A 20069-nucleotide genomic window follows, 5' to 3' on the forward strand; every position below is an offset into this window, starting at 1 on the left:
ACTAACGAAATTAATATCAGTTGGCTAATTGTCAAAGTACACACATTGATGAATGTTATATTTTCAGTATTGATAAATATGATTACGAATTCGCCGTTTCAGAATATAATGCATTCTGGAATATATTTTCAAAATCGTAAATCAGAATGATGATATTGGCTTAAAGCGTCCCAAACAATTGAAATTCAACCAATGACGTGACGTCGTTTTGTATTTTGGGGAATGAGCAATGAAATTACCACGAACGAATTAAAATCTGAAACGCCATATTGTTGAGGATACGTCAATGTGATAGTAAACCAACTGCATAAAGAATCAACACACAACTTAAGGTCTTCGAAGATAAACTGGAGTTCTATGGAGTAAACCGGGCTCTGAATTTCATCGTGTCTGAGCTCATTGCGATTAAGTAAAAAAACATTTACTGTTGATTCATATTTGTTTGTGGATACTATTTTTCGTAGATTGAAGATTTCTTGAATATTTTATTTCGTGGGTTTTCCAAAATCGCCCTTATAATTCTGTTGAAAATGAATACTTCGATGAGTATCGAAATTTGTAATTGACCCACGAAATGCACGAACATTGCTACCTTACGAATAATATTCAACTATTAAGCAATTGTCAATATGTAAAATTTGTGACTGAAATGCATTAAAAAAACATGGATCAACTTTTCACAAGATTCCTGATTTGCAACAGTCACGTGCAATACTATCATTTGGAATTATTTTGTATTAATTGAAGATTTGTATATCTAATCAGTTTGATGTCTGTGTATGGCTGTAAATATTCGGTATTCTGAATATATTTCATTTACTTATATCATGTTGGTTATTCATCTAGTATGTAAACCCAAACAACTATAATACTGATGCTTTGGTTATTCCTAATTGTTGTAGATGCTTTGCTTTCTTTATAATCATGAAATAAGGATGCGTTGTTTTCTTTATAAACTTCTAATGGACATCTTATTGATCTAGTTTTTAAATTAAAAGCTTGGCTTTGGTAGTTTTTTGGGATTTGTAATATAAAACAAATGGTAAATGAGACATTAAAATTATGTTATGCTCATGAATAATTTGAATGTACAATCTGTTTTTCTTCAAAGAGGTTGGGAATACCAAGGTGTTTTGTCTTTTTGTCTGTGTCCATTAACAACATTAACAGATAGATTATCAATATCAGAATTATGGAAATCACAGAGTGGAATAAATATTAGTGTTGGTTTTAAGTGTTTCTGATGAAGATGAAACAGAAATCCACTGAGGAATAAAACAATTTGTAGCGCTGAAAAGAGAAAACCTTCCATGGTATTAACCATTTTAATTCTACTATGAAAAAAATGTAACAATATTTAACATATAAAAACAAATATACTGATCAAAACAATTTCCAATGTTGTCACAATAAGAGGATATTTCTAAAATCATGTATTGTTTGTTTTCGAAAATTATAAATAGAAGTATTCGGTCAATCAAAAATTCTTTTTTCGCATAAAAATGCGCCTTTATAATTCAACCATAGGTCATGCCATTTATAACCACCAATCTTTTTCATACCAATCACTTCAGTCTGACCTGGGTTACCACTTGAATCAGGTTGTGTTGAATGCCAATTGAAGTAAGTAATGATTGATCCATCACTGTATCGCCAATGCTCTTCTGCGATTAGATGTGATCCTTGAAACATTATCCAACTGGTAACATCAAGATAATCTAAAATATATTGTACAAAACAATAAGATTGATTTTCCAAACATCTTGGTTTTAAATGACGAAAAGTATTTTTTTTATTATTTGAAATTTATAATAAGGATTTCTGATACGATTGTGAATGAACCTGCCCTCTTAAAAAGTAAAACAACAAAAATACCGAACTTCAAGGAAATTTCAAAACGGAATGTCCCATGATAATTGGTAAAATCAAAAGCTCAAACACATCAAACGAAAGGAAAACAACTGTCATATTTCTGACTTGGAACAGGCATTTCCTAATGTACAAAACGGTGGATTAAACCTGGTTTTGAAGCTAAAAAGTACACAACATAAATCGAGAATGTGTATATGGGCCTCAGATGCCCCGCTTGTAAATATGCATAAGTCAATTGATTAAGTATTCTATTTATAAAGGGGCATAACTCAAGAACGGTAAAAACTGACGCCACCCAATTTCAAACTTGTTCTATGTTTTGTGGTAATAAGCAATGTGTATAAGTTTCATAACATTTTGTTGATGCAAACCAAAGTTAGAGACAAGAAACGACAGATTAAGTATTCCATTTATAAAGGGGCATAACTCAAGAACGGTAAAAAGTGACGCCACCCAATTTGGAACTTGGTCTGTGATTTGTGGGAATAAGTATTGTGTATAAATTTCAGAACATTTAGTTGAGGCAAACTGAATTAAGAAAACGGAAACGAAAAATTCAGCAATTTTCAGCAAAATTTATGTTTATAAGGGAGCAAAACTCAAGAACGGCAAAAGTGATGCCACCCTATTTCAAACTTAATCTGTGATTTGTGATTATAAGCATTGTGTATAAGATTCATAACATTCGGATGAGACACACTAAAGTTAGAAAATGGAAACGAAAAATTCAGCATTTTTTATGCTTATAAAGGGGCATAACTCATCAACGGTAAAAGTGACGCCATCCAAATTCAACTTAATCTGTGATTTGTGACAAGGGTAACACTTAATGCCCCCTCCGTTATGGCGGGGGAATAAAAATGTAAATAATTGCAAGTCATCAAACATTGAGCAAAACTCCTCCTGTAAAATAAACAAGACACAGTAGATGGACCATGTTTAAATCGCATACATTTTTAATGTATTCAGAATTTACAAATCAAGGTAAAATTTAAACTGTAAGGATTCGTGTGCACTCCAAAAGGAACGAAATTGGGAGCGTCGAAAGTGTAAGCGTTTTATACTTTGCATTTTCATACAAAAAAATGCGTGTCATGAGCACATTCCTGTAAACGAAGAACGTAAAATAGCAACACTCACGTGCTTAACGTATTAAAAGTGATATGTAAACGTCATACTATGAGACAAAGGGTACATTAATACTGAAAAATTAATAACCTGACAATATCAAAGCTGAAATCATCAAGTTTGTTTATGGGTGAATGTTTGAAGTCGTCAATTTTTGTAGATATCAAAATTACATCAAGATAGAAGCCTATCATCCATTTCCTGTAGTTTTGGAAGTTGATAAATAAATAAATGACTAAGAAACTAAGGTTCGAACTCTTCCAAGAAAACGTTTACCTCAGAAGAATTAGGTAATATTATTGGTCCCGTATGGATATATAACTCATAACGTTTCTTCTCATACTAGTGATTCATTTATTTTCGTAGATACTAAATTTCGTGGATTGATTTACCACGAGTAATATTGAATCTACAAGCTATACATGCCGTGCTGTCAAATGTTTTATTGGAGTCTTTCTTAAGTAGTTTTATGTAAGAAGGTGCTTTGGACGCATCAAATAAATAACGTTTTAATTTGTTGTTTCACAATAATATTGTAAAGGACTAAAACGTAAAAATATAGTAGTAAAAAAAAAGAACCTAAAGGTGTACAAGAGAAATTAAAAACTTTATCAAGGTTATCTCATTAGCAAGCATACCGCATCTTCCTATTTTCATAAATAAAATTTATTTTGCACGATTCATTTGATACAAACTGTCTACTCTACCTGCCTTTAACTTAAGATATTTACCAAGAAATGTAACAATAAAAAGCTGTTTCTCTTCAGAATCTATTCTCATCAGTTCCGCTCCTTCGAGACCACATTTTGAGTCATACTCTGCAGACTGCAATGAAGTATCTTTACCATGAATCTTATAACAACTCTGAATCGTTTCACTATAGACGTAACCACTTCTTTTTGGGCATCGACCTGTAATTCAAAGTATTTTTTTGTTAGTAAATTTGTAGAAATTAGTTGTTCACCAAATATTTAGCCATGTTAATGGTTGACATTACTCCTACATAAAATGTTTAAAAACAATAAATACTCGACGGAATAACAATACCTAGAATACTCCATTCACATCTGTTAATCCGAATAAAGCTAGTTTCTAAATCATTGATCCCCATGCAATATTAACAACACTGAACCAAAAAGAACCGTATGGAAGATTGCGAGTTGATAGCAGATACTGGTAGTAACCTCATAGTGCTAACGCATTTCTTATTTGTAGTCAATTGTATCTCTTACACTTCTTTCCGTAGAAATGATATATTACAATCATTTTACAAAAATGAAGAAAAAAAAATATTCAGCGAACGTTTTTTTGTTTTTATTTACATTTAGAATAACAAAGAACATAAATAAACAAATCATTATGATTGCTACTAAACCAGATTTTACTTTGTTTCCATATTGATCTATCTTTAAAGATTAAATTACAATGTTAAGGAGGTTTTCTACTTTGCTTCAAAATACCAAGCTTTAGCAAAACCTGTTATAAATTGATAGAATATAAATAACAGACAAAAAAAAACAGAATAAAATAAAAGGTTCGTGCCCAGGTTCATAAGATATAAGCCAGTGAAAATGTGGCGTGAAATGAATAGCTCTATACTTTTCATACCTATAACACTGATTCCTATTTTCTTTTCAGAACTATGAAAATAACAAGGATTTTATAAGATTCTGAAAATTAGCGGTTAGCGGGCAACATGTTTAATGGTACTATATTGATAAAAGCAGAGGATTCCGTATATCTAATAAAAAATTAAAAAAAACAAGAACAGCAAATATCCTACAGTCACTTTGAACGTTTTCAAGCTAAAACTTTTTGAATTATAATAATGATTACACAAACCGTTTATATAAAACATGATAAGAAAAGAATACAATGCTTTCATAAAATAAATCGAACTTATCTTTGTATCTGTAATAATGGAGATCGTTTTACATAAACAAATTGATAATTTTTAACTTACTTATATGTAAGACTGAACAATTTTAAATGATAATTTCTCCTACTACGACTGTTTCTTATGTTTTAGTAAATCTTTATATTCCTCCCCTTTACCTCTAGCAAATGTAGAATAACCATACATACAGTAATACGCACAGTAAAACTCAGTTTAAAATAAGTCCGAGTCCGATGTCAGAGTAGGTTACAAAAGAAACTAAGCAAAAGCACAATGATACATAAATTAACAAAAGACTACTAGCAGTTACTGATATGCCAGCTCCAGACCTCAATTACACTGATCGAAAGATAATGTATTCATCTTTGAAAATCAAGCACAATCCCTCCTGTTTAGGTTCATAGGTTTAGTATCATACCATCAGAAAATATATGAGAGGAACATAATCCGTATCATGCCAACAACTGGTTTTAAAATTGATGTGTTTATTTCCGATGCAAAGACCCTATGAGTGAATCAATGTTATTACTAAAATCCATTGAGTGTATATTTTATACACCTCATTAATCTCTTTCGTTTATTTGAGAAGAAGTATAATAACCTAATGCAATTTATATAACACATTTTTTAAATAATTCGAATGGAATCTACATCATTGTGGATTAAACTTTTATAAAGTTTTATGTATTATAACTTGACATTGTGATAATGAACGTGGATATCATCATTATATACACATGTGTGCTTGTGTGGTCTTGCAGCGGTTTACTCACGTCAAACGTGGGAGGTTTAGATACAAGCATCTTTAAAAAATAGATGTTACCGAATTTGTTTTCGCTATCTACTATTATAGCCAAGCATTGTCGGTTTGGAGTCCAAAGAAGAGAGAAATATTTTCTGTTGACTGGTATTTTCTGTTTTATCTTTTAAAAAACCTGGAGCATATCATTATTCTAATGCAAATACGTAGCCATGTCTTAAACAACCGATGGTCTCGAGTTTCCATGAAATATTTATGTGAACTATTAACCATATCTCCCTTTACATCTATCATTAATCCCTTTTTACGCATTTTATAATTCCTCACACAATTAAGATAATACTTAATAACTTTGATGCGTCTTTTTTTACAATGTCGAACTACGTAATAGATTTGGATCGAGCTCAACTAATGGGTCTTATATGGACAGAACGCGATAGACTGGAATCTTAGGTTAGTTTACAGTAACTGGGTCGGTGCCTTTGTTGATGAACGTATCGTTCCCAAGAGTATCACCATCTCAGTAGCCAGCACTTCTGAGTTGACATGAAATACCAATCGAATGGTCATTTCAGTAAATGTTCTTGTAACTAAAATTAATAAAATAAACATTACGTTTTCCCTCCCAAGGCATATAGATGGCATTAAACATATTTGGCACAATTTATTTTCGAAACTTTTAATTTTTTTAATGACCTTTAAATTCGTATTCGGCATTCTAGCTTCTTATGCAGTATAACCGCGAGTCTTGCTTAATACATCAGTAAACCTGGTATATGTGTTAAGCTTTAACAACTGAACATTAAACAACTAATAAGCATGATACCAAATTATCTAGGATTACCGGGTCTTCGAAAAATAATTTTAAAACTGACCAATGTATTTCACAAACAAAAAAGTAGTTCCACAACGATATAAAAAATATACGATACATACAATGCTGTTGTAAAACTATTTTCTGTGATTATTATATTATTAAAATATTATTAATTTCATGTTATGGGATAACAGTATGGAAAGGTTTAAAAACAAATCTTAGAAAAAATATAGTATGGAAACCGAAGAAAATGTTAAAAAATTACATGTTAGGGTTTGGTGAATTTTTTAATATGCCTGAACTTAAAATCATTGAATTTTTATACAATGTCGATGTCCAGTATATACAGGTTTTGAATGATTTTGACAGTCCTCGGAACTACTTTGTTGCCATACAAAAGTTTTAAAAAATCGAAATCTCCCAAAACGTCATGAATATTTATTATGTCAACTGGTCTGTGTAGATCATGAAGATGTGAAATTTTCATTTGTCAATTCAAAAATGTCTGTCATTACATACAAAATAATGCACAATATGTCAAATTGCTCATAAAACCTTAAAGTAGGATTTCCTCTATTAAAATTGTTGGTCAAGTCTAGTGAAACGTTGATGGTACATTCCCTCTCATGTACCAATGTGTCATTAATATTTTGAAAATGGTCACCGTTACCACGGAAACAGCAAAAATTACAACAAAAAAATCTAAATGCTCCAAACTTAACAATACTTTTCAGAAATGTTAACTGGCATATACATATATATTGCATTTGACTTTGGGATTTAAAAAATGGCTGCAGTAACCGTGACAGTGGTGCGGGTGACATTCTAGTTACTAGTGTTGTTGTTATAACTAGTCTTTTTTTATGCCTGGGGTTCTTTTTGTTCAGGTGCAAAAAATCAAACACCAACAAATCCAAACAATATAACAAAGGCTACAAAATACAAGCTAAACATATTATCTTATTTGTAACATAGCCTCTTACTATCTAAAACTAAATGATAGGTCCACCCATCACTGTGGTATCCTTTGATATTCTTCATACCATTTACATATCCTGCACGTAAACCGATGCACTCATTTGATGTTTTTGAATGTGAAACTGACATACATTCTGTCATGTGATTACACTGCATAACACATTTTAAAATGCTGGCCTTAATTTGGAATATCACCGTCTCATTAAAGTAAATGTTATTAAGTTCTGGTGAATTCTCGGTAAATCCAACTTTTATTTTACATGTAACTATCTGATATGATATCAAAATATCTACAATTTCATGTAAAAATGCCATATTATATATTAAACATTATAAGATAGTCCCAATTAGTGAGTAAGTTAAGCCTCATGAACTGACGATGCTTAAGTGATGATATTCCTTAATGAATTGTACATAAATATATAATATCGATATTGTTTCACATCATCCAATTATATCTCTGATATACTTTACTTTTTAAATAACTGCTTATCAAAACAGTTAGCGGAACCAAATATTATAACATGTACAGTAACAATATATTTCCGTGTATGTATATTCTTTTAATTACAGGTTTAGTCTAATAGTTATATAATAAATAGCTTGGGGAAATATTCCAGGGTTTAGTTTTGATTAAAACAGAAAATTGAAACATACAAAACCAATCTATCAAATTGTTCAATCCATTTCATTGAATGCCTGTTTATGATTATCAATCTAATAAAAGTTAACACTACACATTACTTTCAATTAAATAAAATTACTGTTAACTAGTAAGAAAATATTGTAAGACCATTTCATCAAAACTGTAATCCTTTAAAAAGGGTGCTAAACATGCTTTCTTGCTAAAAAAAAAAAGGTAATGTATTCTTCTTGTCTGGAACTTAAAATATTTGCCATGAAATCTGACTATCAAAAGCAACTTTACTTCAAAATATGTTATTGTAACTGTTCCCCTGCACTGGTAAAATAAACTGCCAGTGCATTGAAGATTGCAATAAGGAGGTTACCTCATTATGTGGCTGAAGCAAATTAAAATCGCAACCACTGTTTTGTATACTCGAATAGAAAATTAAAGGATGTGGGGTATCCATCCATGACCAAACAAAAAGCACACAAAAAGCAACATCGTTTACATTGCTGTTCTTTGTCTCAAAGTCACAGTGAGGCCTTAATAATAGAGCTAAAAAAAATCACTGCAAGTTTAGGACAGTCCCTAGCATCAGTAGGAGTGGTGTTATTATTAAGTATGCTTCGTCTAACAGAATAACAAAAGCATGCCTAATATTCAAATGATTGAACATATAGTGAAGCAGGAAATTGAAAGTCTAAAGTATAGAACATCAATAAATATGTTAAACTTTTACTCAATTTTTGTGTAGTTTGGGGTGCAATTTGTTTTTTTAGCACTTGCATCCAATTTAACCTTGAGAGATGCACACGCCTGATGAAGCTAGTTTGTCTAGCGAAATATTGCGTATTTCTTTTTAAAACCTAACAGAACTTTTTATTGTATCAATTAATTAGTTTCATTATATTCTTAGACCTTTATATATATATAAAACGTCTGAAGAATAGTCAACGATTTTTCCCACGAGGGCGCCATATATATATTATCATATAAACTGCCCAATCACAAGACATCTTTAAAGAGCAGGGCATGATTTTGAAAACGTCACATTTCAAATCATCGAGAAAAACCTAATTGGGATACACACGGAAGACAAAAGAGAGAGGGATGTTGGATGCACCAGTTACGAACTCTTGAACCTGTTGGACTCAATGAGAGATACGAAAAAAAGATTTAAAAACAAATCTAAATAATAATCTTGAAATCATACAAATTAATTTATAGAAATTCATACAATTAATCGAACATCAATAAATATGTTAAACATTTACTCCAACTTTATGTAGTTGTAGCTACAAACATATGTTTTACAGAACATCAATGAATATGTTAACCTTTCACTCAAATTTTGTGTAGTTCAAGCTACAAAAATATTTTTTTGTCATGCATCTGATTTCTCATAGAGAGATGCACACGCCTGATGAAGCTTATTTGTTAAGCGAAATATTGCGTATTTCTATTTAAAATATTTAAGAATTTTAAATGTATTAATTAGAGTGTTTAGTTATATTCTTAGACATTTATATAATTTTAGTTCAGTTATTGTATCAGTTTATTTTCTCAAACTGATCCACGCTTAAATAGATTGAATGTTGATTGTTACTATTTTTAGACATTATATATACATTATCATATTTATATGTCATAGGAATTTTTTTTGCAAAGATTCATATGGGGTCAAAATTTAAATCAAGGTGAAGTTTTTATGACTTATTGCAATATTTATTATGGAGCTGATGTAATGGGTCACATTTAACAGATTAGTATATACGTAAAGTCATGCAAATTAAAATAAAAAAATGATGCAAATATTTGTATACTAAATCGTTAGATTTTATCATAACACTTATGTAACATATACTTATATCTCAAGAAAATTCTATAATTTGTCCAATTTTAGAAGAAGTTTACTTTTCTTTTAATTGTTTGCTCACAGTAAACAATTTGCCGATATGTTTTTGGTATGCAGTAAACTCCGCGTGGCCTTTCTGGTAAAAATCCGGTGATCGCAATACGCATGGATCTGTCATTGAAATAAATTAATATCTTACTGTATATGTTATACACTTCCTCAATATCCATGCTTCTTTGTTGACTGTTTACTAAGGTGACAATTGTTAAACTACGGCTTCAAAATACGACAATTAATAAGCTGCCATATTTTCACATCGTTGCATACCGAGAGAACTTTTTTGACGATGATAAGATACGGATGCGTAAAAAACGATGAAATCGTGCACAGAAGACTATGTTTATGATATATTCCTGCATGGGCCCAAGAATTGGATAAACATTATTTGTCACCAGTCACTCGTTTCATATGCCTTTTATTATCATGTAATCGAATAAAAATTAAACAAACATAAATTGAAAAGTGAATGAAAGGACTTTATTCTTAAAAATCTACGTATTATAGTCACAGAGAAAAAAGCTTTATATTTACAAAAACAAAATAAATTTGACGTTAGCGATTTGTTCAGCAAGATATATACAGTTATAAAATGGTTGAAGACGATTTTTACTGAGAGCGGGAATTTCCAGCTTAAAAGTTTCCGTTTATTTTCAATAGCTGCTCCCGACGTTAAAGCAAGATATACAAAATTAGCAATTCCGACCACAGATTTCATTTTCATTGTAATTTATAACCATTTAATTTTCAAACACATTTCATTTTGGACAATTAAACAAAGCAGAAGTATTTTTCACGGATGAAAATCAAAATTCATCAATGAATTGAAAATTATTATCCAAGCGCGAATGAAGGGAGACAAGCCATATAAATCTGCACAAACTATTCTATGGCAAAAACGATAGATTTAGCTGGCACTGAACACTACTGAAAATTATCAATCAACTACTTTATCAATGTACTGATTTCTACGAAAATGTTCATGACGCTACTGAATCGAAGGCAAAGGCGTTTTTTTTTAATTACATGAGACAGTACTGAACTGTCCTGGATCTTCTCCTACTCGGATCAGGGTACTGAACACGTACTGAATAACTCAAAAAAGATCTTGACAGTTTTCCTTGCCGTAATTTCAGGCATTTAAGACTTGTTCAGTTTTTAATAACCGTTTCAGTAATAAAAACATTTACTAGTGATTTTCGTGGCGAAGTCTGTTTCTTATATACTAAAAGATGTGGGTCAATTATTTGATTAATGATAGCAAGGTGTTTCTTTCTTTGTAAAAGAGTTCATTTGAATTTGACCTCACGAAAAGTATATCGGGAAGTTACAGACAAATGAAATGTTGTTGCTCACGTGGTCTTTATTCAATCTCTGGTGGATAGTTGTAACATTGGTAATCATACACACCATCTCATTTCTACATGTTTTACATTCTTTGTCATAATGGTCATTATTGTTGTTGTGTTAGAACTTTCTGCATACTTTTAATGACTGCAACCTGATGGATTTGACAATTGTGACAAATATCAATTGACATACTATTCCTTTGACTCCTTTATTCGTGTTTCCAAACTCGTTCGCTATGACCATGTATGTAGTAAGGTTTTTAATTTCAAAGAACAAAGATAAGTAAACCTAGTTAAGTATTATTACAAGAAATTCCTTATAAATTTCACTATATTATTTTATATACAAAGATTTTGTTTTGAAGTTTGGCTGTTCATATAAATTCAGTTTTACGGTAAAGATGTTTATAAAGCTCGTACGCTTAATGTAATCTATATAAACGCTTAGGTCGTTTGAATGAACTCTTTTTTAAAGAGTATTATTTTAACACCGTTGTAAGATCATTTAATATGATTTTTATTGGAACAAATATTAATTTTAATTTTGATTTGATATGTTACAGCATAAATACATAAGTATTACTTGAAATGTATGTCCATTTATGGTCCTAAATTCTGATATTATTTTTATTAGTATGTTTTTATGTCTTGACATAACACTAGCACATGTATTTTTATATTATTGGGGGTACCGGTGGCCAAGTGTCAACACTTGGGTTGTGAGTTCGAATCCCACAACTCGTAATAGCGTTCCAACTCCACTCTCAATTATGAAAGATTGTCAGTTTTTCTACTATGACTGGGTGGTTATCCCAGGGTACTTCGGCTTCCTTCATTAATGAAAAATGATCGCCACGAAATATCGAATAGTGCTGAAATTTAAATCACTACCACTTTGAGAACTTTCTGTCTGTCATTTGTTTTTGTATCCCATTCCAATACGATGAGTCAAAGCATTGTTAACTATTTTTACAGCTTCTTCTCACGTTGTGTTGTCTAAGGTTCCTCATTAATGTCATTCAAATCAGCTGTAGTTTTCGCTACAATATTCTCTACCGTATTAAAACTTCGCATTTTAAAGAGATTTCTTTCTCACTGATGTTAAACCTCACATTTAATTTCATTCGTAGATATTCGTACTTCAAATATTCCTAAGAAGTAACATCCAAAAGCTATCATTTTTTTTAAAAGGATTTCTCTTTCATCTGATAATGTTATTAGTGTTTAAAATGTTGAGCAATCTATGGTATCAACAGATGAAATTGATATACTGTTTATTCAACAATTATTGCGATGTTTTTATTATTGCAAAAAATGCGATAAGGTTGTTATCGCAATAATTTAAACTCGCATTTTGAAATTAATTATATGAACTTAAAACGATTTTTTTCAATATCGCATAAAGTTAAATCGCATTTTGTCTAAAATCTCAAAATCGCAGTAATATATGCATGCAATAATTTCTGAATTTACAGTAGATGCTTCAAAAAAGAGAAATTAAGTATATGAATGTATTTCAGGCATTGCGGATCCAAAAAATCCAAAAAAATCCAAAAAATCCAAAAAAATACCTTAGCCGTATTTGGCACAACTTTTTGGAATTTTTGGTCCTCAATGCTCTTCAACTTTGTATTTGTTTGGCTTTTTAACTATTTTGATCTGAGCATCACTGATGAGTCTTATGTAGACGACACGCGCGTCTGGCGTATAAAATTATAATCCTGGTACTTTTGATAACTATTTGCCGAATATAGCTAAAGTGTCATATTCTTAGGATACACAATACTTATTATTTGACAAATTCAAAGTTTTAATTATATCGATTGCTGTATATTTTACACTATATCAATGATAATATATTAAAAATGTATAGGAATTTGGTATTTGTTGTCAAAATTATTGTATTTGAAACTTAATATGTACTTTTTCATTTGATATTTTTCTATCTAATAGTATGTTGTTTTTGTAGGGCTTTTTAACGAGGGTGAGTGTTTCATTTTTCATAATTTTCTGATGAATCAAACGTTGGTTTCTTTTATAGAAGATCGATACTTTACATTAGGAAGAAAGTAATAAAAACAGAATGTATGATTAACTTGCCAATTTAATCAGAATGCTTCATTACTAGTTCTTTTTAATTACATGAAATTGAAAAACGATCTAAATTACACATGAATTTAAATTCTCTTGCAAATTGTAATTAATTACAAGTTATTACAATTATTAGTCATAACTTTTAGTTGATTTTCTCACAGACATCAGTGACGCTCGAATATAAATAGGAAAAAAAATTAAATAAAGTACGCATTTTAATAGCATTGAGGATCCAAAATTACGAAAGGTTTTGCCGAGTACAGCTAAGGTGACCAAATCCTGGGGTACAACATACTCGCTAGTCGAAAAATTTTTAAATCAATTGCTTTATATAAAACACCATATCAATGATAATATATTAAAAATGTGTAGGCATTTGGTATTTGTTGTTAAAATTATTGCATTTTAAACTTGATATGTACTTTTTCATTAGATATTTTCCAATCTATGTTGTTTTTGTAGGGCTTTTTAACGAGGTGAGTGTTTCATTTTTCATAGTTTTCTGATGAATCTAACGTTGGTTTCTTTTATAGAAGATCGATACTTTACATTAGAAAGAAAGTAATAAAAACGAAATTTATCATTATTTGACGATACTTAACAGTGCTGAATGTGCATGATTCATCACTAGTTCTTTTAAACTACATGAAATTAAAAAAAAGATCGAAATTACACATGAATTTAAATTCCATTTCATCTTGTAATTATTGAAACGTTTTTGTAATTATAAGACAAAACTGTTAGTTAATGATCCTACAGACATATACATCTGGTACTGACCGTTTCAAGAATTGTTTAAAAGAACATCAATCAATTTTAAGAAATAATTGACTTTTAAATAAAAAAGGAAGAAGTTATCTTTCAAAAAATTACTTATTGGTGAATCTTTCGATACGCTCTTGTTAAGAATTTTAGCATTGCGTAATCAGAAAATAATTTCTACAATTTTAAACTCGACTTCGGTGCTTTATTATTAGAAAGGAAGCCATATTAACTTACCTGGATTCACAATCAATGTACCTCTTTAACTAAAATGATCTTCTGTTATTGAAAAATGAGGACAAAATCAATATAGAAAGAGCAAAATTTATAGAAAAAGGGTTTTTCATATGATAAATACTTTAAACTAACGAAAGTAACATCAGTTGGCTAATTGTCAAAGTACACACATTGATGAATGTTATATTTTCAGTATTGATAAAAATGATTACGAATTCGCCGTTTCAGAATATAATGCGTTCTGAAATATATTTTCAAAATCGTAAATCAGAATGATGAGATTGGCTTACAGCGTCCCAAACAATTGAAATTCAGCCAAAGACATGACGTCGTTTTGTATTTTGGGGAATGAGCAATGAAATTACCACGAATGCATTAAAATCTGAAACGCCAACTTGTTGAGGATACGTCAATGTGATAGTAAACCAACTGCATAAAGAATCAACACACAACTTAAGGTCTTTCAAAATAAACTGGAGTTCTATGGAGTAAACCGGGCTCTGAATTTCATCGTGTCTAAGCTTATTGTGATTAAGTAAAAAAAAAATTGCTGTTGATTCATATTTGTTTGTGGATACTATTTTTCGTAGATTGAAGATTTCTTGAATATTTTATTTCGTGGGTTTTCCAAAATCGCCCTTATAATCCTGTTAAAAATGTATATTTCTTTTAGTATCAAAATTTGTAATTGGCATCACTAGTAGCCCGATTTCAGTCTGAAACGGTCATTTTGGTCTGATCACATCTTGATTGACTCGATTTACCGCTAGAGAAATTCGTCCAGATATTTCAGATCGTTAAGTCGCCGTTCGGATCGATAGCCTCATCAGGTAAATCAGTTTGTTAAGACATGTCAAGACGCAAAAGACTGAATCGTCTAGCGGGTTGTTTAGACCCGTTAAGACCGTGTCAGACCAAAACAGACCATGGATACAAAATTACGTTCAAAATGTTCAGACCCTGTTTAGATCCGTTCAGTATACCGGTTTGATAACACGAGTTGCGCCCCTTCTACTCGATAATGCATTTTAGATTAATATGTATATATGTTTTTCAATATTGGGATTTGTTTGAAGTATATTTTTATTATTTAAAAAATAAATAATCTTCTGTTGATTCTTTATTTCGTTCTTGTTTTGTCGAGGAACTTATAAATTATTCGTCTATATATGTTGCTTATTTTTTAATAAATGTTAGTTTATATAAATATATATTGGTAATTAAATGCAAGGACGTATGTTAATTGTATACACACCAGAATGTATGCCATAAACCTTAAAATGTTGTGAACACCGGTGAAAATGTTTTTCGTATTTGAAGATTAGTAACGGAAAATCCTAAACGTAACCTAAAAAAGTTAAGGATCCACAGAAATGCAGCGGAGGCAAATTAACACATGCATATTTTTGTTTTATGTATGAGATTTGCTGTAATTCGTTTTCTGTTGATATATGTCCTAGTTAACCGTTGAAGCTGTTGCTATTTGTTTGCATGTTTATTTTTTTTAGTGCGATTTACTCTATTTAAGTTGGAAAAAAATATTTCCGACATCCGGAAATTCGAAAAAAGACTTCTCGGATCCCGAAACCTGATCATCATAACTACATTCATTCAGTCTCTGTCGGGACGGTGCTAAAGTATCACCGTATAGAAATTTGTATTCAAACAATGTATCCTTATAATATTTATTTTCTAATCCATATGATAGGTATATTGTACTTAGTATATGGCGTTAATTTGAACAAAATCTGTTTTAGTTAAAATGGTCGAGTTCGTTGGCACGTGCTAGTAATCAACCGGGTCAACAGGTAACAAAATCAATGATCCGTAACGTAAGAAAGTACATGCCTATTATATATTACAATTACTCTCATCATCATTCTTAATAGAAAGGTGCCGTAGGGCTAAACGTTAATAAAGAATTAATGAATTTGTGTATACACGTATTAATGATGTCTGGTCGTCAGTTTTCAATATACATGCTTATGTTTCAAGTTTTTAAATTGAGCAAAAAAACATGAACTGTTCGGAAGTTTGTTAAGTATTCAAAAGAAACTTTTCGCTTCTCTACTTATATAGTTTAGAGAGTATTCCTTTAAATTGTGTCAGTTAAATAAAGTAGTGTGTATGTGTATTCTATTTATTTTGCTAATTGTATCATTATAATATACATTTTGTATTTCACTACTATATATGCTTTAAGTTGTAGTGTGATTGATTGTTGGTAGTTTAAAGTCCAGTGGCAAATATTTCATGCATTGTCAGGACCAGCTGTAAGTTAAAGACATATATGGAACTCATCGGTGTAGTTTTCACGTGTTATAATATATAACAGAATAATTAATTTCTAAAATATCGTAACATAAAGGAGGCAAGGCGCATGGATTACCCGCACTTATCAGTTCTTTTCCCTGTTTTGTCTTAAAAAAATAATGTTATTTTTTTTTTTTTTTTTTTTTTTTATATGTTTATATAATTTACGATAACTGCGGTGTATACGTGCTGTCAGACGAAAGAAACAAAACAAAGAAAATAACTTAAAATTTGCAATATTAGTGAAAATAAATACAGGCATAACTTTCATAATTTATTTTAACGTTATTTTCAATAAATTTTAAATTCTCGTTTTAACACCTATTTGAGGCACGTATTTATGGTTATATTTCCATATGTCCATGGTCTATCCCAGACGTAAAATTTTAAAAAGTGATAATACTTTTTTTTAAAGATTTTACTTTTAATTGTTCTCTTGATTAAAACACACTCGGGAATAGCAAGACAGTTTACCAAAAGAGAAGTGGGAATTTTACTGATTTTTTTTTATCATATACTAGTATATTTCTGATAGTTTTTCCGACCTCTCCACCTATTTTCAAACTTGAAAGGAGACCTCTTTTATCCGCGGCACGAGTCTGGAACATGTACAAATGGCAGTTGCAAGTAATAGCTATATAAATATAAAAGAGAAGATGTGGTATGATTGCGAATGAGACAACTGTCCACAAGAAACCAAAATTACACAGACATTAACAACTATATGTCACCGTACGGCCGTCAACAATGAGCAAAGCCCATACCGCATAGTCAGCTATAAAATGCATTTCAAAGATACTATAATTAGAATAAAAGGTTATAGAGTATAACGTACTTACAACATATGTCATCTTGTAGAATGTGATTTCACAAATATATTATTTTCAAATTCGCAGTCTTAGTCAACGTAAAATCGGTTACACACATTTTTCATGCTATAAATCCATTTCAACAATATCATTTCAAACACACACTAGCTTGCCTTTTCATTAATTTAAATAATACAAATTCAGCTAAATTTTGTTTATTCCCATCAACAGAGAAATCTCACACTTATCCTAGACGTTAATAATACTCATGCACTTCAATTTTATTAAACAATTTATTGATACGGATGACAACGCTTTAAAAATACGGTTACATCAGGGTGTAAAAAACGGAAATTTGTTTTAATTTGAATTCAAAGATAGATTAAACGGTAGCTTTAATAGTGAAATGTACTATTTTTTGGAGACTCGCCTAAATGTATGTTGCATAGATGTATTTGACCCCAACAATTTTATTTAGATCATGCTGTAAATTATATTTATAAAACCATTCATTTGTAAATTCCGCATATATCTACTCACTGTTTGAATATAGAAACTTATCGATTTTCTAATATTGAAACATATCCGAGATTTTGTAATATGTGTGATAAACAAGAAATTGAAGATGAATATCATTTTCTTTTAGTATGTGAAAAGTATAATGAACTTCGAAAGAAATTTATCAAACCATATTGTTGGAGGAAACCGTCGAATCATAAACTTTTAAGACGATCAATGCATTTAAATGGGGACATATAGTTGGAACTCGTACCTTTTTTTGTGCTCATGCATTGATCTTCCAAAAAGGGAGGGGGGGTCCAATCACAGGAACAATTTTTACAAGCCCAAATTCTTACTTTGCCTTTGAACAAGTTACTGTGCAAGAATGTTGTGTATTAGAACGTCGATTCATACCTGTATGCACAAATGTAACAAATGTAAACATTTTTCCTTCGAACTCTTGGCCGGATCAATGATTATTCTCATGTCCGATAGGCATGTTTTAAAATATCATTCATTTCTACTCACCAATGGTAATTTCCAGCTCAGCTAATATTGTGCTGTAGTGTCCATCTACCATGTCAACGATTTTGTGTAAAATAAATTTGCCATTTGAAGATGCCGACATGCGATAAGTAAAGATCTAGAGGGTACGGTAACGTTAAATCGTTTACGGGCGTATTTTCCGTGTTTAATCAAACTTGTCAGATTTGATTAATTATCGTCGGAAAATGTCCCTCATGGGTATAGTAATTCAAATTAAACCAGCTTTACTATGCTGTATGCATGTAAACCTGGTCTTTAAATGTACTTCAGGTACACTGGCCTTTTTCTGCTATAATAATCAAAATTATGAAAGGCTCTCGAATTATAGACTAATTAAAAAATAAAGATGAAAAGTCAAACGCATGAGTCTGGCAAAAATGAACGGACAATGGCATGACAGTAAACGGAAAACGAGAAAAGACATAGATTCTAGTTATATATATATATTTTTTTTCCCTGCCTCAAATTTACTCAAATGCAATTTATATAGCCAACATTAAAAGATAAATGAGAATGCATTCATTTACAATATTAAAAAATGTTACATCTTAAATTTAATTAAACATAATTATCAAGATCACGCGTTTTCAAGTGTTCACGGCCGACATCCGTAATTATTTAATAAGGGTGTAAAAATTATCTATTGCGTCAACATGACAAATTTTTCACCACTTACGACAGTCTGTAATTGCAAAAAACATGTATTGTAATCACTTGTAAACCTTTAACATAAAGGTTCAGGTGCTTACATTCAATGAATAAATGTTATTTCGGCAATCTGTTGATTTTTTTTAGTCAATTTGCGGCGGTTTGTTCAGCAGTATGACTTTGAGCTACTTTTAAAAAAATACAAAACATGTTAAATAGGATGTAGTAAGAATTCAAATTGAATATTTTTTTTATTTAATTAACACGATTAAAGGAACGTGGTAGACTTTCAGTAAACTTAAACCGTCTTCTTTCTAATTTTTATTTTATTTTTAAAAGGGGAGCAACCCCTGATAAACAATGGGAAAGTTTCACTCGTTTTGTGTCCAAATGATTAAAATCTGAACACGACTGGACACGGTCTGACAACATCTTGACGTAACTTTGTATCCATGGTCTTTTTTGGTCTGACGTGGTCTTAACGGATCCAAACAACCCGCTAGACGATTCAGTCTTTCCCGTCTTGACACGCCTTAACGAACTGATTTACCTGATGAGGCTATCGATCTGAATGGCGACTTAACGATCTGAAATATCTTGACGAATTTCTCTAGCGGTAAATCCAGTCAATCAAGATGTGATCAGACCAAAATGACCGTTTCAGACTGAAATCGGGCTACTAGTGCATATACCTACGAAATGCACGAAAATTGCTACCTTACGAATAATATTCAAGTTTTGAACAGTGGTATACTACTGTTGCCTTTATTAAGCATCTGTCAATATGTAATATTTGTGACTGAAATGCATTAAAAAAA

At 30.8% G+C, this 20069-nt stretch overlaps 1 protein-coding gene across 1 annotated transcript; it reads right to left on the reverse strand.

Annotated features, from left to right (window-relative positions):
- Positions 1–1460: 1460 nt before the first annotated feature.
- LOC134684876 (C-type mannose receptor 2-like) lies at positions 1461–18637 on the reverse strand. The gene is made up of 3 exons (XM_063544186.1): positions 18586–18637; positions 3732–3911; positions 1461–1718 (listed from the first exon to the last, which is right to left on the reverse strand). Exons 1-3 carry the CDS (start codon positions 18635–18637, stop codon positions 1474–1476), a joined length of 477 nt encoding a protein of 158 aa, XP_063400256.1. The 3' UTR covers positions 1461–1473.
- Positions 18638–20069: the final 1432 nt, after the last annotated feature.

This window comes from Mytilus trossulus, chromosome 9, assembly GCF_036588685.1.
Source record: "Mytilus trossulus isolate FHL-02 chromosome 9, PNRI_Mtr1.1.1.hap1, whole genome shotgun sequence".
NCBI lineage: Eukaryota > Metazoa > Mollusca > Bivalvia > Mytilida > Mytilidae > Mytilus > Mytilus trossulus.